This window comes from Globicephala melas, chromosome 6 (genome assembly GCF_963455315.2).
Source record: "Globicephala melas chromosome 6, mGloMel1.2, whole genome shotgun sequence".
NCBI lineage: Eukaryota > Metazoa > Chordata > Mammalia > Artiodactyla > Delphinidae > Globicephala > Globicephala melas.
The window spans coordinates 47512509-47539560 of NC_083319.1; the positions used below are offsets into that span (position 1 = coordinate 47512509).

Genomic DNA, 27052 nt, shown 5'->3' on the forward strand with positions numbered 1-27052 from the left:
TAAAATGTCCTCACGACTTTTGGGACCCACAATTTAAAGGGCTGTTTACTACCTTCACTGTTCATCATATAATGAAGTTTACCAGTCAACAAATGCTACCCCACCCAGATCTTCCAATCAGCATCTTGGAGCATCACACTTAAATATGAATGTGCATTTAAGGTTCAACGGACACTGCAGGAGGGCTTCCCTGGTGGCGCAGTGGTTGAGAGTCTGCCTGCCGATGCAGGGGACACGGGTTCGTGCCCCGGTCCAGAAAAATCCCACATGCCGCGGAGTGGCTAGGCCTGTGAGCCATGGCCACTGAGCCTGCGCGTCCAGAGCCTGTGCTCTGCAACGGGAGAGGCCACAACAGTGAGAGGCCCACGTATCGCAAAAAAAAAATAAAAGAGCTCTCCAAAAGTAAAAATGTTAACAATGAAATATGGGAGTAAACAGAAGGTTAAATTAGAAGAGAATTTCTCAGAGAAGAAATATGAAAGTCAAGGATGAAAAGATAAAAAAATTATGCTCAGTCTAAGAGATCTAACATTTAGAATAAAAGTTCTAAAAAAAAAAACTTTTTTTTTAAAGGAAATGAAGGGGGTGAAATTGTCTGAGAAATAATATTAGTCTCTCCAAACTGAAAATCCTCATAGAATGCTCAGTTCAGTGCATGAAAAACAGAAGCCAAGTAAGGCATATAATTGTGAGATATTAAGTCTACAAGTAAAGTGAAGATTCTGAAAGGTTCCAGAGAAAGAAAACCAGTCATAGACAAATGGCAGGAAACACCAGTGATGCTGAAAACAGAACAATGGCTTTAAAATTCTGGAGGAAGGTTTTTTTTAATTTTTAAAAAATTTATTTTATTGAAGTATAGTTGATTTAAGGAGGGAAGTTATTTTAAAGTAGAATTTTATACCCTTGTAAATTATCAGTCAAGTGTGAAAATAGAATAGAGATATATGATTAGATACACAAAATCTTGAATGTTTTTCTCCTTTAAGAGCTTAGAAAGCTCGTAGAAGATGTGTTTTTAAAAAATGTGAGAGTAATGCAAAGTAAAAGAACTTCTTAGGTCCAGAAAATGGGAATTAAACACAGAGGAGAACCAAAGGGAATGCCCAGATTATAGCAGTGCCAGAGACAATCCCGACCAGAGTGAAACAAAGGAACAGAAGGCAGTGGGAAGAGTTTGAGAAAGAAATCAGAACTGATATTGCCTGACTTGTCTCAGCACTTGGAAAAGTACTGATTGACCTGAGCAGGGTCTGTCTTAAGCAGAAGCTTTTCCTTCTTCTTCTTTTTTAAAATTTTAAGACATTTTTTAAGAGCAGTTTTAGGTTCACAGCAAAATTGAGAGGAAGGTACAGAGATTTCCCATATGCCCCCAGCCCCCACACATAGCAGAAGCTTTTTAAAGTGCAGAGGAAAAATGGCACTGGAGTTCTTGCTTCTTGCATATTATGACCTGCGTGACCTTGAGAAAGTTGCTTTACATTCTCAACATCAGTTTCCTCATTTGTGAAATAAGAGGACTCTTGACTAGAATGGGGTTGGATTAGAAACGTAAACGTCTGCAGGAGGAAAATAATTTGGACTTAAAGTAATAGGGAAGAACATGCCGCATCCTAGCAGCCTCTACTCAGCTTCAGCCAACTGTTAAAAGAACAACAACAAAAAAGAGAGACCAGTGATGTCAGTTAGTAATGAAGGGCAAGAGAATTAGGAAAACTGGATTTTAATGTCAATCTTTTCAAAGTTTAAGGCACATGAAAAAAAATATTTCTGGCTGCAAGTAAAGGATGTTTATATAGCCTGTCACCTATAGAAAAGGATGCGCTAGCTTGCTACCATAATCACACACCCAAGAGAAAAGTTAACACCATGACAGAGGCATCGAATTCAATCTCCAGCAACCAGAAAAGTGCCTGGATCTTCGTGTGTGCCTAGTAAATATTGTTGAATGAACACATGAGGAATCAGACTTACTAAAGCAACAAGAGGCAAAAAAATGATCTAAAATAAGCATTGTTACGTGCATAGACTAGGACATTGTATCCTTGACAGAGGAACAGGCTACTGTAACAGTGAGAGTGAATTTAATAACTTGCCAGTTTGGGCCACTAGCATTCTCTGAGAATGTAGCGCAAAAGTATACACAGAAGTTTCACTATTTTTCTAAGAAGAGTTGCGAAAGAAAGAACAGATTGGAGGGAAGAATATACTAAGAGCAAGGGAAATGGGCTGGGGGGGTGGCAGAGAAAATAAATGAGCATGCATGCACAAGAAAGAGAGAGAAGGAAATTCATTTCCCAGAACAGAAGTAATACTATATTAAAGAAAATGGACTGAAAAAAACAAAAACAAAAACATATCTATAAGTGAAATTTCAGAACCTCAAGAATGAAGAAAATCCTGAAGGCCAGCAAATTAGCTAGAAGGGAATGACAATCAGATTGACATCAGCACACTGGATGCTGGTGGGAAAAACATTTTAAAGAAAATTCTCTCTGTAGCTGAAGTGCATCATTCAAGAGTCAGAAGAAAGTAACACCATTTTTGGTAGTTCAAGGATTTGGATTGTTTTTCACCCACCTTATTGGAAAAGATTATCATCGTCTAAGAAAATACATCCAAAACAAAGACAGAGGATCCAAATTTAAAACATTTTAGACATCCACCAGAGGGCAGACAGCAGAAGCAAGAAGAACTACAATCCTGCAGCCTGGGGGAAAAAAAACCACATCCACAGAAAGACAGACAGGATGAAAAGGCAGAGGGCTATGTACCAGGTGAAGAAACAAGATACAACCCCAGACAAACAACTAAATGAAGTGGAGATAGGCAACCTTCCAGAAAAGAATTCAGAATAATGATAGTGAAGATGATCCAGGACCTCGGAAAAAGAATGGAGGCAAAGATCGAGAAGATGCAAGAAATGTTTAACAAAGACCTAGAAGAATTAAAGAACAAACAAACAGAGATGAACAATACAGTAACTGAAATGAAAACTACAGTAGAAGGAATCAATAGAAGAATAACTGAGGCAGAAGAATGGATACGTGACCTGGAAGACAGAATGGTGGAATTCACTGCTGCAGAACAGAATAAAGAAAAAAGAATGAAAAGAAATGAAGACAGCCTAAGACACCACTGGGAAAACATTAAACACAACACCATTCGTATTATAGCGGTCCCAGAAGGAGAAGACAGAGAGAAAGGACCCGAGAAAATATCTGAAGAGATTATAGTCGAAAACTTCCCTAACGTGGGAAAGAAAATAGCCACCCAAGTCCAGGACGTGCAGAGAGTCCCACACAGGATACACCCAAGGAGAAACACGCCGAGACACATATAATCAAATTGGCAAAAATTAAAGACAAAGAAAAATTATTGAAAGCAGCAAGGGAAAAACGACAAATAACATAAAAGGGAACTCCCATAACATTAACAGCTGACTTCTCACCACAAACTCTACAAGCCAGAAGGGAGTGGCATGATAAAGTGATGAAAGGGAAGAACCTACAACCAAGATTACTCTACGCAGCAAGGATCTCATTCAGATTCGAAGGAGAAATCAAAAGCTTTACAGACAAGCAAAAGCTAAGAGAATTCAGCACCACCAAACCAGCTCTACAACAAATGCTAAAGGAACTTCTCTAAGTGGGAAACACAAGAGAAAAAAATGACCTACAAAAACAAACCCAAAACAATTAAGAAAATGGTCATAGGAACATACATATCAATAATTACCTTAAACGTGAATGGATTAAATGCTCCAACTAAAAGACACAGGCTTGCTGAATGGATACAAAAACAAGATCCATATATATGCTTTCTACAAGAGACCCACTTTAGACCTAGACACACATACAGACTGAAAGTGAGGGGATGGAAAAAGATATTCCATGCAAATGGAAATCAAAGCTGGAGTAGCAATACTCATATCAGATAAAATAGACTTTAAAATAAAAGTGTTACAAGAGACAAGGAAGGACACTACATAATGATCAAGGGATCAATCCAAGAAGATATAACAATTATAAATATTTATGTACCCAACATAGGAGCACCTCAATATATAAGGCAACTGCTAACAGCCATAAAAGGGGAAATTGACAGTAAAACAATAATAGTGGGGGACTTTAACACCTCACTTACCCCAATGCACAGATCATCCAAAATGAAAATAAATAAGGAAACAGAAGCTTTAAACGACACAATAGACCAAATAGATTAAATTGATATTTATAGGACATTCCATCCAAAAACAGCAGATTACACTTTCTTCTCAAATGAGCATGGAACATTCTCCAGGATAGATCACATCTTGGGTCACAAATCAAGCCTCAGTAAATTTAAGAAAACTGAAATCACATCAAGCATCTTTTCTGACCACAACGCTATGAGATTAGAAATGAATTACGAGGAAAAAACCATAAAAAACACAAACACATGGAGGCTAAACAATACATTACTAAACAATGAAGAGATCACTGAAGATATCAAAGAGGAAATCAAAAAATACCTAGAGACAAATGACAATGAAAACACGACGATCCAAAACCTATGCGATGCAGCAAAAGCAGTTCTAAGAGGGAAGATTATAGCTATACAAGCCTACCTCAAGAAACAAGAAAAATTTCAAATAAACAATGTAAACTTACACCTGAAGGAACTAGAGAAAGGAGAACCAGCAAAACCCAAAGTTAGCAGAAGGAAAGAAATCATAAAGATCAGAGCAGAAATAAATGAAATAGAAACAAAGAAAACAATAGCAAAGATCAATAAAACTAAAAGCTGGTTCTTTGAGAAGATAAACAAAATTGATAAACCGTTAGCCAGACTCATCAAGCAAAAGAGGGAGAGGATTCAAATCAATAAAATTAGAAATGAAAAAGGAGAAGTTACAAAAGACACTGCAGAAATGCAAAGCATCCTAAGAGACTACTATAAGCAACTCTATGCCAATAATATGGACAACCTGGAAGAAATGGACAAATTCTTAGAAAGGTATAACCTTCCAAGACTGAACCAGGAAGAAATATAAAATATGAACAGACTGATCACAAGCACTGAAATTGAAACTGTGATTAAAAATCTTCCAACAAACAAAAGCCGAGGACCAGATGACTTCACAGGGGAATTCTATCAAACATTTAGAGAAGAGCTAAGACCTATCCTTCTCAAACTCTTCCAAAATATAGCAGAGGGAGGAACACTCCCAAACTCATTCTACGAGGCCACCATCACCCTGATATCGAAACCATACAAGGATGCCACAAAGAAAGAAAACTACAGGCCAATATCACTGATGAACATAGGTGCAAAAATCCTCAACAAAATACTAGCAAACAGAATCCAAGAGCACATTAAAAGGATCATACACCATGATCAAGTGAGGTTTATTCCAGGAATGCAAGGATTCTTCAATATATACAAATCAATCAATGTGATACACAATATTAACAAATTGAAGGAGAAAAACCATATGGTCATCTCAATAGATGCAAAGAAAGCTTTCGAAAAAATTCAGTACCCATTTATGACAAAAATCCTCAAGAAAGTAGGCATAGAGGGAACTTTCCTCAACATAATAAAGACCATATATGACAAACCCACAGCCAACATCGTCCTCAATGGTGAAAAACTGAAAGCATTTCCACTAAGGTCAGGAACAAGACAAGGTTTCCCACTCTCACCACTTTATTCAACAAAGTTTTGGAAGTTTTAGGCACAGCAATCAGAGAAGAAAAGGAAATAAAAGGAATCCAAATCGGAAAAGAAGAAGTAAAGCTGTCACTGTTTGCAGATGACATGATCCTATACATAGAGAATCCTAAAGCTGCTACCAGAAAACTACTAGAGCTAATCAATGAATCCGGTAAAGTAGCAGGAAACAATGCACAGAAATCTCTCGCATTCCTATACACTAATGATGAAAAATCTCAAAGTGAAATTAAGAAAACACTCCCATTTACCATTGCAACAAAAAGAATAAAATATCTAGGAATAAATGTACCTAAGGAGACAAAAGACCTGTATGCAGAAAATTATAAGACACTGATGAAAGAAATAAAAGATGATACAAATAGATGGAGAGATATACTATGTTCTTGGATTGGAAGAATCAACATTGTGAAAATGACTCTACTACCTGAAGCAATCTACAGGTTGAATGCAATCCCTGTCAAACTACCACTGGCATTTTTCACAGAACTAGAACAAAAAATTTCACAATTTGTATGGAGACACAAAACCCCGAATAGCCAAAGCAATTTTGAGAATGAAAAACGGAGCTGGAGGAATCAGGCTCCCTGACTTCAGACTATACTACAAAGCTACAGTAATCAAGACAGTATGGTACTGGCACAAAAACAGAAATATAGATCAATGGAACAGGATAGAAAGCCCAGAGATAAACGCATGCACATATGGTCACCTTATCTTTGATAAAGGAGGCAGGAATGTACAGTGGAGAAAGGACAGCCTCTTCAATAAGTAGTGCTGGGAAAACTGGACAGGTACATGTAAAAATATGAGATTAGCACACTCCCTAACATCATACACAGAAATAAGCTCAAAATGGATTAAAGACCTAAATGTAAGGCCAGAAACTATCAAACTCTTAGAGGAAAACATAGGCAGAACACTCTATGACATAAACCACAGCAAGATCCTTTTTGACCCACCTCCTAGAGAAATGGAAATAAAAGCAAAAATAAACAAATGGGACCTAATGAAACTTAAAAGCTTTTGCACAGCAAAGGAAACCATAAACAAGACCAAAAGACAACCCTCAGAATGGAAGAAAATATTTGCAAACAAAGCAACTGACAAAAGATTAATCTCTAAAATTTATTAGCAGCTCATGCAGCTCAATAACAAAAACAAAGAACCCAATCCAAAAATGGGCAGAAGACATAAATAGACATTTCTCCAAAGAAGATATACAGACTTCCAACAAACACAAGAAAGAATGCTCAACATCATTAATCATTAGAGAAATGCAAATCAAAACTACAATGAGATATCATCTTACACTAGTCAGAATGGCCATCATCAAAAAATCTGCAAACAATAAATGCTGGAGAGGGTGTGGAGAAAAGGGAAACTTCTTTTACTGCTGGTGGGAATGTTAATTGGTACAGCCACTATGGAGAACAGTATGGAGGTTCCTTAAAAAACTACAAATAGAACTACCATATGACCCAGCAATCCCACTACTGGGCATATACCCTGAGGAAACCATAATTCACATAGAGTCATGTACCAAAATGTTTACTGCAGCCCTATTTACAATAGCCAGGATATGGAAACAACCTAAGTGTCCATCATCGGATGAATGGATAAAGAAGATGTGGCACATATATACAATGGAATATTACTCAGCCATAAAAAGAAACGAAATTGAGTTATTTGTAGTGAGGTGGATGGACCTAGAGTCTGTCATACAGAGTGAAGTAAGTCAGAAAGAGAAAAACAAATACTGTATGCTAACACATATATATGGAATCTAAGACAAAAAAAAATGTCATGAAGAACCTAGGAGTAAGACAGGAATAAAGACACAGACCTACTAGAGAATGGACTTGAGGATATGGGGAGGGGGAAGGGTAAGCTGTGACAAAGTGAGAGAGTGGCATGGACATATATACACTACCAAACGTAAAGCAGATAGCTAGTGGGAAGCAGCCGCATAGCACAGGGAGATCAGCTCGGTGCTTTGTGACCACCTAGAGGGGTGGGATAGGGAGGGTTGGAGGGAGGGAGATGCAAGAGGGAAGAGATATGGGAACATATGTATATGTCTAACTGATTCACTTTGTTATAAAGCAGAAACTAACACACCATTTTAAAGCAATTATACTCCAATAAAGCTGTGAAAAAAAAGAAGAACCTGCTGTATAAAAAAATTAACTTAAAAAAAAACATTTTAAATTAAATGTATGTAGATGGCAAAGAAAAAAAAACAGGAACTAAAATCTCACGTGATGTAACACAGGACATGGTGAGGGGGCTGCATCTTTAAGGGAAGACTATTTAAGTTTTTTGTCTTATTATGTGGGAGACTATAGAGGAAAACGATACAAGACTTGTGTAACACTTTTAACAACCTAATCTAACAGATATTTTAAAAAGTCATATTGACAGAGAAAACACAGTCTTTTTTAAAATGTGTAGAATCATAAAAATTGACCTTTTATTGGGTCATAAAATAACAGTGAACTAATTCCCAAGAAAAATAACCACACACGTTACATTTACTAAGCAAAATAAAATGAAACTCAAAATTAAAACAGAAGTATAATCTGACATTTTCTAAATTCTCAACACTTTAAACACCTTTCTAAAATGGGCTTGAAGAATAGATGAAAATGGAAAATTTCAGCTAATTAGCAACAATGACAATGGAAGTACTACCCATTCACCAACAGCAAGTTCTTCCTCTGAGTCAGGGGGGAAAACGCTTCTCATACAGAAAAGCTTCTAGATGAGAAACTGCAGTTTCAAATTGGACTGGAACAAACTAGAAAGACTAGAAAGTTCAAGAATTGATAAGAATTGTCAATTCTTGAGACCAAGACTTTTGAGCTCAAAATAGATTGCCAACTACTACTGAGCTTCAACGCCAGTATCAACAGGCCCCTTAACAGGTTATACAATTTCCATGAGCTAAAACAGGGGAAAAGAGTGGCCTGACTCCTTGTCTTTTCACCTGTACTTTAATGACTTGACACCTCTTTGGAATTAGTTGAATTTATCTGCTGAATTTGACAACCCCATAGAGTAAGCATATTCATTCTATTATCCAGGAGAATATTTGCAACCAGTTTGTCTTGGCATATTTACCAAGAATCTCACTCTCCAGTCCCTTGACTATAATCTATATAATATACAGATTCCTGAACTTTCGAGTCTTTTTGGTTCATTCCAGTCCAAAGTCCAATTTGAAACTTCAATCTCTCACTTGCAATGTTTAAAGGGAGATATTCCAGGACTAACTGACTGACTGGGATTTTTTTCTTAACAATCTTAGGAGATGTTTGCTAATATATACTTGAAATTACTTTCAGATTAAGTTATCATTGTCAAAATCTGTGGTGCAAAACTCTGGGGTCTGGATTGCCCATTTCTTGAAGAATAGATCCAGGACTGTTTTCTGAGGCAGAAAATAAAAAACAAAACAAAAAATGTCTTGGTTCATGGGTACTGCCTTAGCACCCCCTTTGCATTGCCACAGGCAGTCTTCAGCCTTAGGGACAGGTTCTAGTTAACAAATCTCAACTTTCTTAAACAAATGTCAATTATACTCTCAGCTCATCCAACTCTTAAAGTCTATGGGCCTGCTCATAATCAGAAACAGAGGATGTGTACACCGAAAATACTTGTAGAGAATAACACCTATGTCACCTATTTTGTACTCACTGACATGAAATACTTTGAATTCCCTCTCTGGGTCAGTTAAAGCCAAATGTGTGACAAATCCTAACAAGTGCATGGACCCCCATGGTACACATTTACCTCTTGGCTTTATTTTATTTTTTCCTCCTCCTTTTTTTCCCTTTGCTGTGATTTCATGACTCATTTTCTTCTCTTGTATACAATGCAATTTTAAGATATCTCTAACGCTTTTCAGAACAATGCAAGGTATAAATAAATTTTGAGAATAAAAAGATTTGATGTGGTTAACACAATTCATTAACACAATGCACCAGCAACTTCCAACACAGCCTTAGTCCTCAGTTTTTCTGGTGCCACGTGGATCCGTGCTAAATATGTAAAGTCCACAATTACACTGAATTTATAACTAAGCAAGGCAAGTATATAAATGATAGCACTTGCTTTTACTCTTTAAGGCTTGGATGATGCAAGATCTGGGAAACTGGCAGGGTGGCTAGGTCACTGTATAAGGCTTATAATATTATCACCCTCACACCATTACTTTAAGAGAAAAACCATCAATGGGTCCAATAAAAATGCAGGAATGTTCAGACTAAGTATGCTAGATGACAAGAGTTAGTGGTCAGATAGGATATTGGCAGCTTTAATTCTCAGCTGCAGAAGTTATTTCTGGCTGCTGAGTGGACTGGGCATAGGGTTGGAGTAGAATAAAGGGAACTGATTTTCCTGATAGAGTGGAAGGAAGGACATTTCAGGGCCTTTAGTTGGCACACACCACAGCCACTGTTCTCTGACTGAACTAGCTCCATAGTTCTCTCTACTGGGTTAATGCTCATCACATTCCCACACGCCCTGCAACAGGGGACCATCCTATTTTCCTTCCTTTCGAAGCTACCAAAATAATGTGATACCCTTCTCACTGTAACTTGAAAGTTTAATTTTAGATTTCCTTGGGTATTCTGTAAAGCAAATACATATGTCAGGCACCATTTTAAGAGCTTAACAAATATTAACTTGCTTAATTATCATAACAATCCTAAGAAGTAGGTACTATCATTATCTCTGTTTTTTTTACAAATGGGGAAAATGAGTCACAGAACTTTCCAAAGGTTACACAGCTATTCCATATGGTACCTAGAACGGCACTGTGGATTGGCAAGAGTAAAGGAACACACATATGCATTAAACCCAAATTTAGTAAAGTAAAACGAGAAGTAAGTGAGAGTAATGAGAACCCAGGGGATGTGAGGATTTAGATTCAAGCTGTCTCTTTGCTAGTGGCTAGCTATGTAGGTGAAGTGGTCACAAACTCACTGAGCTGTGAAAGAACTGAATAGGTCTGTACAGTCTAGTATAGCCTTAACGGCCTATTTTTAATAACGTAAATCTGCCCCCAAGAAATGGATGTTTCTATAGATGACTGAACACAATGCACCAATACTCATAAGCAGGATACTTACAACAACTCTGGTATATACTTCTTCAGCAAAGTCGATGCTCTGGAATTTGTGTTCTGTAGGAAATGTGTACTTGGTCAGCCACTCCAAAAGTGGGAAGTCTACGTTACTCCCGGCAAAAGAGTACTGAGGGGCATGGATGTGTGTATCAACCAGCCCAGGCATGAAGAACTCACTGGAAATTAAGATAGGGAGAAAAGAATTTAATAACATCTTTAGTCATTTTCCATATCTTTAAATCACATTTTCTCTATACAGTGATTTAATTGTTTACTCCACCCAGGTTTAGAGCCCATGCAATCAGATGAATGTAAATTATTCTATTATTTAGAGATCAGAAAATAAAAATGAAACTCTACTAGGAGAGATAACAGTCCTAAATTGGAATGTCTTGGTGTAAAGTTTACCAGAGATCATGAAAGGAGGGAAAAGCACAGCACTGAGCAGAAGCAAAGCAGTCGTTGCACAAGAAATGTGTGAAGCTACAGTTTAATCGTATGACTTTGTTTCACAATTGGGGGTTGTAGGACAGAGGGCAAAGATGAGAGAGGACGTCAAACTTCTAGAGCCACGATGAGGAATTACACACAAGCCACTACGGATGCCTGATGATGAGAAACAGAATGGCCACAATTTTAGTCCCAATGGACATCTTGACCTTGGCTGACTGCAAGAAATCTAGTCCTGTCCCATGTGATGGAGCGTCTGAGTTCTGAAACAGAAGCAACAAGAGCAAACTGAGGCTGGTTAGGGAAGGGCAATCTGAGAAGATGAGAGTGTCAGTGGGTGAGTGGTATAAACAGTTAAGTGAAGAGAGAGATGCAATGCTATGACAACCATTCTCCAGATGTTTCTGATCACTCCACTGTTCCACCCATCAATTTTCCTATTTCTATTAACTCTTATAACAGCAAGTCCTAGAACGATGTTTTCTAGAGTTTTCAGCGGCACTGCCCACAGAACTGAGGCAGCCCAATGCTAATAGATACTTAAAGCTTTTCTAAAGAAATCATCTGGCTCACTGGTGTCTATTAAGTGTCTAATTGCATCCAAGCAGATATTTGTTAAAATACAGTATGCACCACCACCACCACCATCACCGCAAGGAAATATTAGTTACATTTTTATATACATAAGGAACTGGAACTCAGAATTGGACATAATAAAGAATCCCATATAGTACCAATTCAAATGTATACCACTTAAATGGAAGACAAATAAAGCCACGGGTATCTATAAATGCTTTTTTTAAAAAGAGAACTAGAGGGATTCCCTGGTGGCGCAGCGGTTGAGAGTTCGCCTGCCGATGCAGGGGATACGGGTTCGTGCCCCGGTCTGGGAAGATCCCACATGCCGCGGAGCGGCTGGGCCCGTGAGCCATGGCCGCTGAGCCTGCGCGTCCGGAGCCTGTGCTCCGCAACGGAGAGGCCACAACAGTGAGAGGCCCGCGTACAGCAAAAAATAAATAAATAAAAATAAAATTAAAATGAGAATTAGGAATGGTGGTGATGATGCTAATGATGATGGTGACAGCAGGCAATGTTTACTGAAGTCGGACACGTACTGGGCACTGGGCACAGCATTCTACATACATCATCTTATTTGTGGAAGGCAGTTTATTATAAGGTTTGAGTATACACATTCTTGACCGATACTGCCTGATTTTGAATTTATGCCCCACCATAAACCAGCAGTGGGATATTCTTTAACTGCTCTGTGACTCAGTTTCCCCTTACATAAAATGGAGATAGTAGTTTCACCGTAGGGCTGTTGTGAGGATTGAGTTAATATTTGCAAAAACAGTGCCTAGATAATGGAAAGCACCAAAAAAATTAGTTGTGATGATGATGTAATGCTCACAACAAACTTAAGAAGTAGTATTGTAATCCCCATCTTCACAAGAGTAAATTCAAGCTCAGGAAATTTAAATAGCTTGAAAAAAGTAGTCATTCAGCTTCAGCTCTAGAGCCTAGACTCAAACCCAGGCAGTAGCCTCAGTATTCTTGGTCACTACCCTCTGAATTTTTCATTCACTCTGGAAATGAAAAGCAGTGACAACCTACAAGTACTTCAAGAAGGCTGCAGTAAGTGGGCCTACGACGTGGGGGCATGCGAGAGGGAGAAGGAAATACAGATTCCTCTTCGGTGTCAGTCACTGACCTCTCCAGAACACTTCAGTCCTTGGGGCTTTTACTGTCCCCACCATCATAACATGGAATGGCAGTGTGACTTCTTCATGTAGTTGAATTGTTCAATCAAATAATATTTCCCAAGTATCTACTATGTTTAAGAAACTCTGCTACACCTTGAGTCCAAAGAAAAATAAGACACCTTCTTGTCCTCAAAGAGATTATAATCTAGTTGAGGACATCAGGGGCGAGAGAGGACGTCTGTGTGTGTGTGTGTGTGTGTAAGAGAGAGAGACAAACACAGAGAGACAGAAGGAGCAATTTCACTCCTAGTCATTTACCCAAGTAAAATAAAACATATGTTTACAAAAAGGATCATGTAAGACTTTATGGGGGATTTATTCATACTAGCCTCAAATTTACAATAGCCAGGACATGGAAACAACTTAAATGTCCAATGACAGATGAATGGATAAGGAAGATGTGGGACCTGTATACAATGGAGTATTACTCAGCCATGCAAAGGAATGAAATTGGGTCATTTGTAGAGATGTGGATGGACCTAGAGTCTGTCATACAGAGTGAAGTAAGTCAGAAAGAGAAAAAAAAATATTGTATACTAATGCATATATGTGGAATCCAGAAAAATGGTACAGATGAACCCACTTCCAGGGCAGGAATAGAGACGTAAATGTAGAGAATGGACATGTGGACATGGGGGGAAGGGGAGGGTGGGACGAATTGGGAAATTAGGATTGAGATTGGGAGATTAGGGAGATTAGGTACACTACCGTGTGTAAAATAGATAGCTGGTGGGAACCTGCTGTAAAGCACAGGAAGCTCAGCTCGGTGCTCTGTGATGACCTAGACGGGTGGGATGGTGGGTGGGGTGGGAGGGAGGCCCAAGAGGGAGAGGACAGATGTACACATACAGCCGATTCACTTCATTGTACAGCAGAAGCTAACACAACATTGTAAAGCAATTATACTCCAATAACAAAAGGGTGGGGAGGAACAATCCAAATACCACAGGAACATAGATAAACAAACTGTGGTCTGTTGATACAATGAAACACTGTTTGCAATGAAAAAGACTGAACTACTAGTGTACATAACAATAAGAGTGAATCTCAAAAACATTATTTTGAATGGAAGAATCCAGACACAGAAGAGTACATATTTTGGTTTTGGTTTTGGTTTTGGTTTTTGCAGTACACGGGCCTCTCACTGTTGTGGCCTCTCCCGTTGCGGAGAACAGGCTCCGGATGCGCAGGCTTAGCGGCCATGGCTCACGGGCCCAACTGCTCCGCGGCATGTGGGATCTTCCCAGACCGGGGCACGAACCCGTGTCCCCTGCATCGGCAGGCGGACTCTCAACCACTGCGTCACCAGGGAAGCCCAGAAGAGTACATATTGAGTTATTACATTTATGTGATGTTCAAAAACAGGCAAAATTAATCTAAGTGATAGAAATCAAACAGTAGCTGCTGATAAGGGGCTGGACAGTGACTGGAAGCAACACGGGGAACTTTCTAGGATGAAGGAATGTTTTATATCTTGATTGGTATGTTTGAAAAATATATATTTGCCAAAATTTATCAAATTATATAAGATCTATGCACTTTACTATATAAAAAATGTTTCCTAAAAAACAACTACAAAAAAGTTTTTTTAAGAAAGGGTCTTGAATACTCAATTTAGTGAATTAACATGTATTTGTTATTCTGTAGCCAAGAGGGAGGGGATCATGAGAATATTTGATCCTTTGTTTTTTATCTTCTTTAGCAGAACTGTGACATATTGAACCCCAGGTTTAGGAAGTTGAATCTGGTGGTGGCAGGCACGTGTGGGGACACTCTTTCAATCTCTCAAGCATGAGAGCATTTCTGAATAAAGGAAAAGGATAAATATGAGAGAAAGAACTTGATTTTTATTAGCTCTAGTTAGCAGAGGAAAGAGTCAGAGTAAGTTTCTGAGCGTGTGATGCTGAATACATGACATCAGGTACAGAGAATTTAAAAGGAAAGTCCATTTTGAGGGAGGGACAATGTCATACTAAGCCTACAGTCAAAGTATGACCTGCAAGTCTCCAAAAAGCAATTGAACACATGCGATGAGAGGTCACAGAGTTAAAGATGGCTTTCAGATTCGACAGTCTCCCCTGATTAGGTAACCCTAGAAGTTGGTGGTGCCGGAGATTTCTGTGGAAGAAAGAATGAAACTAAACCTTGAGCAGTAGCCTCCACTTAAAGAGTAGGATTGAGGAAGAGAAGATCGTGCTCAATCTAGACAGAATCATTGTCAGGGAGACAGACACCTATGATAGAGAGGTGTTGAGGACAGCAATTTAGGGAAGGAGTGCAGGACAGTGACCAGTGTTAAAAACTGCAAGAGTCCAGACCCTGCGAGCTCTCATTTCCATACAATGACACCTGATTTCACATGGATGCAGTCCTTTATTATCTAAGTACTTACCCAGTCCTAGTATGTTTTAGTTACTGTCCTAGGTGCTGAGGAGAGAGCCATGAACAGGAAAGACAGGTGTAGAGAAAGTACTGGGCAAAAACTATTCGGTAGTGAAAGTTAGAATGGTAATGTAGGGGAAGAGTGAAAGTCACCTTTTGTTTTCCTGAGCATATTCTGAAGGTACCAGAGATGAAAGAACTAAAGGAGATAACACAGGATACAAAGTCTTCAGAGGCGACAGGGAGCAAGGATTTACTGTATCAGAAGTTTAACTTTCATCCAGAAAGCCTAGTAATCCTTTTTAGGAAACAGGAAGTATTATGAAATGCTTATTAATAGAAACATTCACATAATCAAAGTTATATTCCAGGATTATTACAGATAGCAGTACATGCAGGAGCGTGTGGACTGTCAGAGCTGCACGTGAGATTAGCGCTCACTGAGCCCAGCTACTCATTCTACGGAAAGAACAAAGGAAGCTTAAGGATGATTAGTGGCCCAGCCAGGCTTAGAACTCCACTCAAGATATCACTTGCAGCTAAATGGTTGCCATCAAAAGTCAAACTGCAGGCAAAGCAGGGGGTCTTGAAGGCTGAAGCAGGAGAAGGTGAGAAAGCTCTCCTTTCTCCTGCTTTTCCACTTTGCTCTTTTCACTTTACTTAATCACTATCCTAACTTCCTCAGAAAATCTCAACTTTCCCCAGATAAAAACCATCAACTTCACATCCCAAACTTGCAGTGCTGCCTAGGCTGTACCAGAACCTGAGGAGAAAGAACAATATGTGCCCCTTGTCAGAACATCCACCTGTCTTTTAACCAAGTGGAAAATGCTAGAAAAAGCCCTACAATCAAAACACATGAACTTCTATATAATAGCTTAAGTTACTCAGTCTGCTTGCACACTATTGGCAACACTCATCAACATGCACTGCTGGGGGTGCGATGGTCCCAAGGGCCTGGGAATCCTGGGCTGTTTGAAAACCACTCTTTCATTGCACAAAAATGCAGGGGTGTGAAACAAACAACATCATCTTGTCCTTATTAATAATTTTGGTATTTTGTTTGGTATTTTGTGGGTTTTTTGCATTAATTTTGATTTTTAAAAATACTGCATTAAACTGCATTAAAGTATTATTTATCTTGATTAGTAAGTTTTTTGCCCTCCCCAAAATCCTTAAATTCTGTGCTCAAGGTGAATGCCTCACTTGCCTCACTCTAATCCTGGCCCTGTCAACCTCTCTCAGGTCCATGGTCATAGTCTGATCCACTCCTATCAAAGCACGGCTCAGAGTGCTCCAGCAGTAATTTTCATTTAAAAAAAAATCCACACGGTGCTCAGATACCTGTAGGTACACTGACTCTATTAAACAGACTGTCAGAGACATCATGTATTTTAATCCTGACTTGAAGAAATTCAACGGTACCTGTCTTATAGGTTTGATATAAAAATCACTTTGCATTTTAAATATAATTTGTCTTCAAAGATTTCAGTCTTCCACCAAAGTTCACAATTTTTCTTACCTTCTCACTTTTCTGTGTGTAGTGCTTACAGGTCTCCTGGCATATACATTTGTCAGACGGATTTAACTCCAAAAGCAACCTCATAAAGCGGGACAAAAGGGTATGAAGACCCACAGATGTGTTCACCTCACTGCCCATCCTCCAGCCACTCCACCATCCTCCCAGCCTCTCCCAACCTCCATCTCATCCACTCCCAAGCCACCTTCTAATCTTTCACGACAAAGCAATGCAAGAAGGTGACTTATAAATGTCAGTTATTCCTCAACATATATTCTCAAGAAAATCTAGCAGAGGAAACAGATGGCAACAGCAGAGGTGCCTAAAATGACCTCCATGTCCATTGGACTCATCTGCATGCCCACTGGCCACATGCTTCTAAGCCAACAGGGAGGCAGCACAGAGAGGGAAGGAGGAGGAGACGTGAGTATAAGTGCAACGCAACTTTAGGGTCAGTCACCCCATCTCTCTGGACTGTGGCCAGCTCCTCTGCCTCAAAGCCTAAGGGGGAACCCAATTCACAGTCCTCCTGCAGTGGACAAGGTGTCTACCACAATCTAGGACAATCCTTTGCCAACAGCCCAGGAGACGAGCTCAAAGAGGGGAAGTGGCTTGCTTTCCATCTAACAGCTGCAGAGCTGTAGGGTGAGGATTCGTGGCAGGTGTTCTAATTCCTAATTCAGTGTTCTCACTACATTACTCTAAAGCCACTTCCCAAGTTATAAAAGTGTTTGTAGAATGTAAGCGATTTTGGTTGACTTTGGAACTTTCATTGACTTTGGAAACATACTTGGCCTGAAACCAGACAAAATCTTTGAGTTTAAAAAAAGTATTCCCATTTCTATAAGACAAATCACCCAGGCTATGAAGAGAGTAGACCAATCAACAGGAAACACATTTGGCACAAATATTAACCACTGAAGTAGCTGGAACATAAAATCGTAGCTCAAATGCACTTTTGGAGCTAGGTCTTCCCTAAGCACACTGTCAGAGTTATTCCTCCCCAAACTCCCCTCCACAGCCCTAGTTTATCTCTATCATGCTCCCTCGTTACTTCCTTTATAGAAGGAAGTAACTTACGTATCTGTGCACTTGTTTATTCTCCCTGTCCCCCATGGGCCGTAAACCCAGTGAGGACCAAGGCTCTGTAGATCATTTTCACCTCCAGATCCTATTCTTACACATGATAAGCTCAACAAATATTTGCTGAAGAAGTAAATGAATGATGGCAGCCTCTAGTTTTCAAAGTTTCTGTCTTTCAGCTCCATGTTCTCTATTTACCTTCTCTTTCCCACCTCATCCTTTAAAAAAAAAAGGCTCTCTGTCTCTCAAGACAGGTTCTTATCATCTGAGACTAGTTAACAGCATCAAGTAAAAGGGAAAAATGTTGGCTCTGACTTACTGGTGGCTCAGTTCTCTTATTTCACATGGCTTGAAGCACCATTCTTTGGCCAGCTTTTCTTGTTGGGACGCTTCTTCCAAAAACACTATCTTTAAAAAAAAGAAAGAAAAGAATCACAAATTAATGAACCATAGTCATCTGTTGTTATTAAATATCTAAATCTTAAAAGAGACTATACCATAGCTAAATTAATTTTAAAAGGTATTTGACAGCAAATGGGATAGAGTTCAGAGGTAAAAAGACAGGGATTTGCCTTTGCTTGCCCAAAGAAGTAAACTGTATGAAGTTTCTCCTTTTCTGCCATTCTATAGGTATAAGTAAGACTTCAAAAATTCTAATTTGAAGATACACAGTATTAAAAATGGCTAATTGGTATCTATTTCTCCTCACACCCCAAATGGTTAAAGGAAACAATTGTTTATAGAAAGTGTACCTCACTGCAGATGAATGAAAGATTTTTGTTAGGCTGTTATAGGAAACCCAAGTCCAGAACACAGTAGTAGTATACCATGGGACAATTTATGAACACTGAACATAACTGGATGTAATAATTTCCTGACAATGGAATCTTAGCATGAACTATGTTGATGTTCTGATGCTAGACATCTGCTATAAAGAGGTCTGCTATATTTTTCTAGTATTGTGCATGAGAAAGTAACAGAATGATCTCTCCCATGGAGCGTGTGAGTCCATGGGCAATAGATGAGAAACCCTGGATGGGTTCCAATCCCTCTTGGTCTGGTTTCCCCATCTGCAAACTGAGGGTACCATCAGTACATACTTCACAGAACTACTGTGAAGGCTAAATATGGTAATTTCAATTAAGAAATTAGCACATCCCTGGAACATTTAAATGGTAGATACATTGCATCTATTGTTGATTCTTTTTAAGTACAGCGTGATTGCTTTCTCTGTAAAAGTGGATTGCAAAGCAAGAAAGGACAAAGAAAAATGAAATATATGTGCAGGACATATCCTGTTTCATTTTTAAATGCAATATTGTAAAAATAAATGTTTCATGGAACATGAAATATTGAAAGAAAACTTTTATATAAAATTTATCTAAACAATTAGAAGGCAGTATACTGCAGGAAAAATAGTTTGTGGAACAGAAAATAAAGTAAAATAAATATTGACTTCTCTATTCATTGATGATATCCTTTTTTAAAAAAACAGTGATTTTTATCAGAAAACAAAAATGTAATTCCTACAAATAAGGAAAAGTAATTGGATGATTCTAAAAATATATTTGAATCAATAAATGTCAAAGCAGATATAAAATTAATTGAAAATCACAAAAAGAGAATTTTATCAATGTATCAATGTATTTTATCAATGTATCAATGTATCTTTATCAATGTATTTTATCAATGTATCAATTTTATCAATGTATCTTTTATCAATGTATCAATGTATTTTATCAATTTTATCAATGTATCAATGTATCAATGACCATTTACCATTACTGAAAGGAAGGGAGGGAGGGAAGGAGGGAGGAAGAAAGGAAATATTTTAAAGTACTATATTCATACATTTGAAATAAATACTTTTGAGGAAGATATAAATGATCAAAATTTATTCTGGAGAGATAGGAAAACTGAATGAACCAGTAACTCTATAAGAAAATGAGGAGAGGGATAAATTGGGAGATTGGGATTGACAAATACACACTATGATATATAAAATAGATAACTAATAAGGAACTGCTGCATAGCACAGGGAACTCTACTCAATACTCTGTAATGACCTAAATGGAAAAAGAATCTAGAAAAGAGTGGATATATGTATATGTATAACTGATTCAATTTGCTGTACAGTAGAAACTAACACAACATTGTAAATCAACTATACTTCAATAAAAATTAATTAAAAATAAATAAAAGCAGATATGAAAATTTAAAAAAAAAAGAAACTGAGGAAGTTTTACTACCTTTTAGTAAAGCTCATGGTTCAGAACCATGCTGTCTAATAGAAATATAATGCCTGTCACAAATGCAAGCCACATTTATAATTTTAAATTTTCTTAATAGCCACACTAAAAGGATAAAAAGGAATAGTAAAATTAATTTTAATAACATATTTTATTTAACATAGGTGGCCATGACAAAAAATTATGTCAACATAAAATCAATGTAAAAGTTATTAGTTTTACTTTTTCTTAGTCTTTAAAATCCAGGATATATTTTGCATTTAAAGTACATTTCAATCTGGCTGGTAAATTTTCATTAGAAATACGTCATCTATATATTTAGACTTCACATAATCTACAAAACATAGACTCACATAACCAGTTTGTCCCCAAAACACTGAAACACTGAGATGAGTATCAATTTTTAAATGAGAAATTAAATTTAAAATAAAAAAATAAATTTGAAAATTCAGTTCCTCAGTCATATTAGCAGCATTTCAGGTGCTTATTATGCCATATTAGATAGCACACATTCAGAGAATTTTATAGCAAAGTTCTTTCTAGCTTACAAAGAACAGATAATGTCTGTGCTAAGAGTTCCAGAGCACAGAAAACAATGGACACCTCTCTGTTTCTAAAAACTACTAAATCCTCATACCAAAACCTGACAAAATACACAATATACATAAACACAGATATACAGAGAATAAAAATTATAAGCCAATGCCTTTTGTAATGTAGTTATTAAATAAATAATTAATAATAAATACAGGCGCAAAAATAATCCCAATGGCAATAAAAAGCAAAAATACATTAAAATAATAATTCAGCATGTCTGCAGCATGTAAGCCTCAATTATTTCAACCAAGCAAGACACATCTTCAATGAAATTAAAGCTGATATTGAGTAGCTGGGCAAAGGCCCTACTCCTCAGAGGCCACTGGACTAAATTCACCTGCCCTCTTTTCTGTTTTCTTCAGTCAACATGAAAACTAGAATTCACCTGCTCCTCAAATACACAGCAGGGATCTTGATCTGTAACATTCTCTTCAAAAAGCTCTGTGCTACTTTCTTGTTCCTGACCTGCTCCTACCACTCTCCACTTCACTGTGACTTCTTGTTACCGCCCATCCATCGACAGCAAATTTCCCTGTGTCTTCAATATCTGCTCTGAGTTTCTCCCTCCTCATAACTGGGGCTCTTCCCTGAGGACATGGCCTCCCCAACACTTCTCAAATGACAGGTATTCCTACATCAGGGTCAGGCAATGAGTTTCCATACCCACCATGGCCATTTCTAAACCATTTTTCCTGCAGCTTCTTGTAAACATGCAAAGCTCCCTTAAGACCCAATCCTTTCAGCTTTCAAGGCATGCTTCCTCCTTCTTTGTTGTTCTGCTTTACCAACCTTCTCTCATTGTTCAAATCTGTTGACGCCTGCCCTACACTCTATCTCTCCACTGCAAGCCCTGCCTTCAGTCCTTATCCTATCAACATGGACAACCCTTTTGAGATCATAGCACCTATTTCCACGAACTCATCTTCATGTGATCTGTTTATGAACAAATGAAGTTTATGAACTTTACGTCATGGCCACACCTTGGGCATGTTCACGACCCATAACTGCTCTACCTCTAAGACTACGGAATCACACAACTGACCACCATTTCCTCTTTTTCCTGTTTGCCACTTCAGCTATTCCAAACAATCATCCACCTTAAAGAGCCCTCCCTTTACTTTCTCCTCTCTACTTTCCCCCAGTCCATCTTTCACCACTTTCCTTGGCCAGCCTGGATTCCACTAGCTATTTTTTCATATTTCTTATATCTTTTAGTTAACACACATGTGCTGAATTTTCAACCCTGATGAAACCCAGCCCTGCTTCTCTGGGCTGCACCTGAGGAACCAGGCAGCACTGGGGCAAGCACACCACACAGTAGACAGAATATCCATAGTCATCAAGTTCAAAGGTGCTCCAGCCAATGTCTGTGCCTGGCCCCCTAAGACATTTCTCCAGCCCTGTCTTTACTGTCAATAAAACTGACAGGAGGCCTAATTGCTTATCCACTGACAGATCATTAGAAGTATTTTTTGGTAATAAATTTATACACCTTTTTTTTTTTTTTTTTTGCGGTACGCGGGCCTCTCACTGTTGTGGCCTCTCCCGTTGCGGAGCACAGGCTCCAGACGCGCAGGCTCAGCGGCCATGGCTCACGGGCCCAGCCGCTCCGCGGCATGTGGGATCTTCCCGGACCGGGGCACGAACCCGTGGCCCCTGCATCGGCAGGCGGACTCTCAACCACTGCGCCACCAGGGAAGCCCTATACACAATTTTTTTAATCAAATAACTCAAAAGGAGTTCAAAGGATTGAGGAAAATTGCTGTAACAAAACTCTGCCCATTCCTATCTTCTTGATTAATGTGAAAATGTTTCTCAGCACTTACATCTATAAAAATGAAAAATAAGAAAAAAATTGATACTGCTCCTATTTAATTCTACCAACAAGTAACACTCATCCATAGATACATTACCTAGTTGGAAAAAAAAAACAGCTTTTTTATTTTATTAATACATTTAACAAATTACTTTTCAAAATGTGTAATACACATTTAAAAATTTCCTTGTGGTCCCAGGAAATTTTAAATATTTAAATTTATGCACACAAATTTCATTGCAATGGTTGACCAGTAAAAGTCTTTGAAGTGTAAAACTATACTGTATTAGCACAAACTCTGTAAGAAAAGGAGAATAGAACTGGTAATTCTAGAAGAAAAAGGGACTGTATACCATTTCAGATCATTAATGAGGAGCTAGTTCATGATTTTTTGAAAAATAGATTAAGGTAGATATCAAACCACTATATTTTGATTCCATCAGACATCTTTTAAAAAGTAACAGCATAGCTTAATTTTAACATGTATATATTTACAATTTGCCAGAAATTATAAGCTTTAAACATTTTAAAATTTAATAAAAACTATACATATCAACTTTTAAAAATGTAAAAGCGAATAGAATTTTTCAAAATTCTTTTAGGGGGCACATTAGTAAAAAAAAATGTGAAGAGTATTTCTCTAGTCAATTCATGTTCCATCCCTCCACCATGATGATTTCAAATCTACCCTCTCTTCAAATCTCTCATCCCGCTTACCCCAAAAATATACATCAAACATTTGCAATAGCTAAAAATTGCAAATAATTTCAAAGTCAGTCAAATAAGGGATTGGTTAAATATGATGAAACTGCAGCAATTAAAAGTATCAGTGAAGACATATTTACTGAATTATCCTCGATATAATCTTAAATTTTTTTAAAACAATGCAAAAATATTTAAGGTACTAGATAACATATGGTATCCAATTTTTTATAAGAATATGGTGTGTGTGTGTGTGTGTGTGTGTTGGGTTGGTGTGTCTAAATGTTCACAGTGGTTATTTTCTCTTTATAGTAGAATTTGGGGGTAATTTTTGCTTTCATCTTTATATCTTTGCAGATTCAAAATTGTTAATAGTAAATGTTTTATTCTATCTAAAACAAAAAAGTCAATTCCATTTAAAATATACATGAAAATGTAAAGTAAAACAAAATAGAAATACATAAAAATAATCTCTACTCATAGAGCCTATGGTTGGGGAGTTAAGACATGGAGAGATAGATAATGAATCAGATGGGAGAGGGCATGATGACAGAGTGCCATTGGCCCCACCAGTTCAGATGGAGAGATAGTGGGCCTGGTCAGTGAAGGTTTCAAAGAAAAGACAGAACTCAGACAATGATGGGTAGGATTTGGGACTTATAAGTATCCAGAATTAGAGGGAAAGGGATAGAAGGGGTAAATAATGATAGGTGCAGAGGCATAGAGGCAAAAAAACTACAAGTTGTGTTATAGACAGGTGTGTACTTTAACAGTGGAGTTGGAGAGAACCTTAAGTCACAAATCAGGTACTTAATAGATATTTTTTTCTTGTTCTCATTCATGTATTCACTCAACAATTACTGCTTGAGTGACTCCTGTGTGCAAAGCACTATTCCACGGGCTAGGAACAATAAATTGGTAGATGCATATAAGACACATTGAATATATTAGTGAGTGCTATGATGAAAAATAAAGCAAAGTAAATGGATAAAATAAGATGTGGGATGTGATAGTCTCTCTGAGAGATGATGTTTGAGCACAGATTTGCATGAAGGGAATAAACCACTTGCATATTCTTGGAAGAGCATTCCAGGCAGAGGGAACAGCCAGTACAAGGACCCTGATATGTGTATTTAAATTAAACTTAAATTAGATGCTTGGCATGTTTTGAAAAACCAGGATGACCAGTGGGGATATAGTATAAAGACCAGAAGAAAGAGTAGTAAAAATCAGATGGAGGAGGTAGCAAGGGGTAGGTAGCAAGGGGTAGGTCACGGCCTTGAGATTTATTTTTAGGAAACCTCTAAAAATACTATGGAAAATGAATGTGGAAAATTACAAAATACCGTTGGTATTGCCTTTATGGGACAATGGCTCTCTCATCCTGATATTACCTGGGCTTATGTGGCCATTCATTCACTTACTCAGTTATTCATCACCAAGAGAGCCTATTATGGCATGCCTTCCTCTTCACAGACCACAGTCTAGGTGGGCTGTCAATCACATACATAAGTCATTAAAACCCAAGTTTCATAAAATCATAGATGGTGTCAACTGGCAGGAACCTTCTCATCCAACACCCTTGTTTTCCAGATGAGGAAACTGAATCCCTTCAATTAAGCAAACAACTCCAAGTGCTCTCTTACTTAAAACAGAGACTATTTAGGATGAGCAATAATGAGAATGTCAGATATACTAAAGCCAAAAGCAGATGAGTAATGACTGTCAGCTAATGAAAAAAATCTCCACAAGATACAGGCTTCAAACACCAGACGGCAAATGTGGGCAAAAGGCTTGTTGCTATGGAACAGAATAAACTGCTCTTTGGGCCATTGTGAAATACCTTGGCCATCTAACAAAATAAGGTAATATATATTGCAACACAAAATCCATTCAGGCACAGTAATGGGAGATAAAATCAGATAAAAATGTGAGGTCTTAATGATTTCTGAAGCTTTTAGACAGAGATGAAAATTGCCATATTAGCTCAATTCATATCAAACAGATTAATGGAAAAGATGAAGTGAGACTGCTTTTTAAATAAACTGTCAGCCTATAAAAGTAGAATCGAGTGAATTCATGTTACGAAGGCACCAAAGGGTAGCATGAAGCACTTAGATCTTCAGGTCCAATATTCTCATTTCACAGATGAGGAAACAGACCAGGGTATGTGACTTGTCCAGGGTCACCAGGCGAGGCAGGAGTATCTGCTGGACTTGACTCATCTTCCCTGAGATTCTTCCAGACCTCTGTGACTGCTTCTCTAACAGTATAAACCAAGAGTCAGCACACTTTCTTTTTTTTTTTTTTTTTAACATCTTTAGTGGAGTATAATTGCTTTACAATGATGTGTTAGTTTCTGCCCTCTTGCGTCTCCCTCCCACACTCCCTATCCCACCCCTATAGGTGGTCACAAAGCACTGAGCTGATCTCCCTGTGCTGTGTGGCTGCTTCCCCCAGCTAGCTATTTTACATTTGGTAGTGTATATATGTCCATGCCACTCTCTCACTTTGTCCCAGCTTACCCTTCCCCCTCCACATATCCTCAAGTCCATTCTCTAGTAGGTCTGCGTCTTTATTCCCGTCTTGCCCCTAGGTTTTTCATGAGCTTCTTTTTTTCTTAGATTCCATATATATGTGTTAGCATACGGTATTTGTTTTTCTCTTTCCGACTTACTTCACTCTGTATGGCAGAGTCCAGGTCCATCCACCTCATTACAAATAACTCAATTTCGTTTCTTTTCATGGCTGAGTAATATTCCATTGTATATATGTGCCACATCTTCTTTATCCATCCATCTGTTGATGGAAACTTAGGTTGCTTCCGTGTCCTGGCTACTGTAAATACAGCTGCAATGAACATTGTGGTACATGACTCTTATTGAATTATGGTTTTCTCAGGGTATATGCCCAGTACTGGGAACACTGGGTCGTATGGTAGTTCTATTTTTAGTTTTTTAAGGAACCTCCATACTGTTCTCCATAGTGGCTGTATCAATTTACATTCCCACCAACAGTGCAAGAGGGTTCCCTTTTCTCCACACCCTTTCCAGCATTTATTGTTTGTAGATTTTTTGATGATGGCCATTCTGACTGGTGTGAGATGATATCTCATTGTAGTTTTGATTTGCATTTCTCTAATGATTAATGATGTTGAGCATTCTTTAATGTGTTTGTTGGCAATCTGTATATCTTCTTTTGAGGAATGTCTATTTAGGTCTTCTGCCCATTTTTGGATTGGATGGTTTGTTTTTTTGATATTGAGCTGCATGAGCTGCTTGTAAATTTTGGAGATTAATCCTTTGTCAGTTGCTTCATTTGCAAATATTTTCTCCCATTCTGAGGGTTGTCTTTTCGTCTTGTTTATGGTTTCCTTTGCTGTTTAAAAGCTTTTAAGTTTCATTAGGTCCCATTTGTTTCTTTTTGTTTTTATTTCCATTTCTCTAGGAGGTGGGTCAAAAGGATCTTGCTGTGATTTATGTCATTGAGTGTTCTGCCTATGTTTTCCTCTAAGAGTTTAATAGTATCTGGCCTTACATTTAGGTCTTTCATCCATTTTGAGCTTATTTTTGTGTAAGATGTTAGGGAGTGTTCTAATTTCCTTCTTTTACATGTAGCTGTCCAGTTTTCCCAGTACCACTTATT

The 27052-nt window shown here is 38.0% G+C and overlaps 1 protein-coding gene across 2 annotated transcripts in view; it reads right to left on the reverse strand.

Moving 5' to 3' along the window:
- Positions 1-27052, reverse strand: part of GDA (guanine deaminase) — a 133761-nt gene that overhangs the window by 63567 nt on the left and 43142 nt on the right. For both annotated transcript variants that reach the window (XM_030877007.2, XM_030877008.2), the window contains exons 2-3: positions 18363-18451; positions 10851-11022 (exon numbers count right to left, since the gene is read on the reverse strand). In XM_030877007.2, the coding sequence (XP_030732867.1) occupies positions 10851-11022; positions 18363-18451 (261 nt within the window). The remainder of the gene's footprint in view (positions 1-10850; positions 11023-18362; positions 18452-27052) is intronic.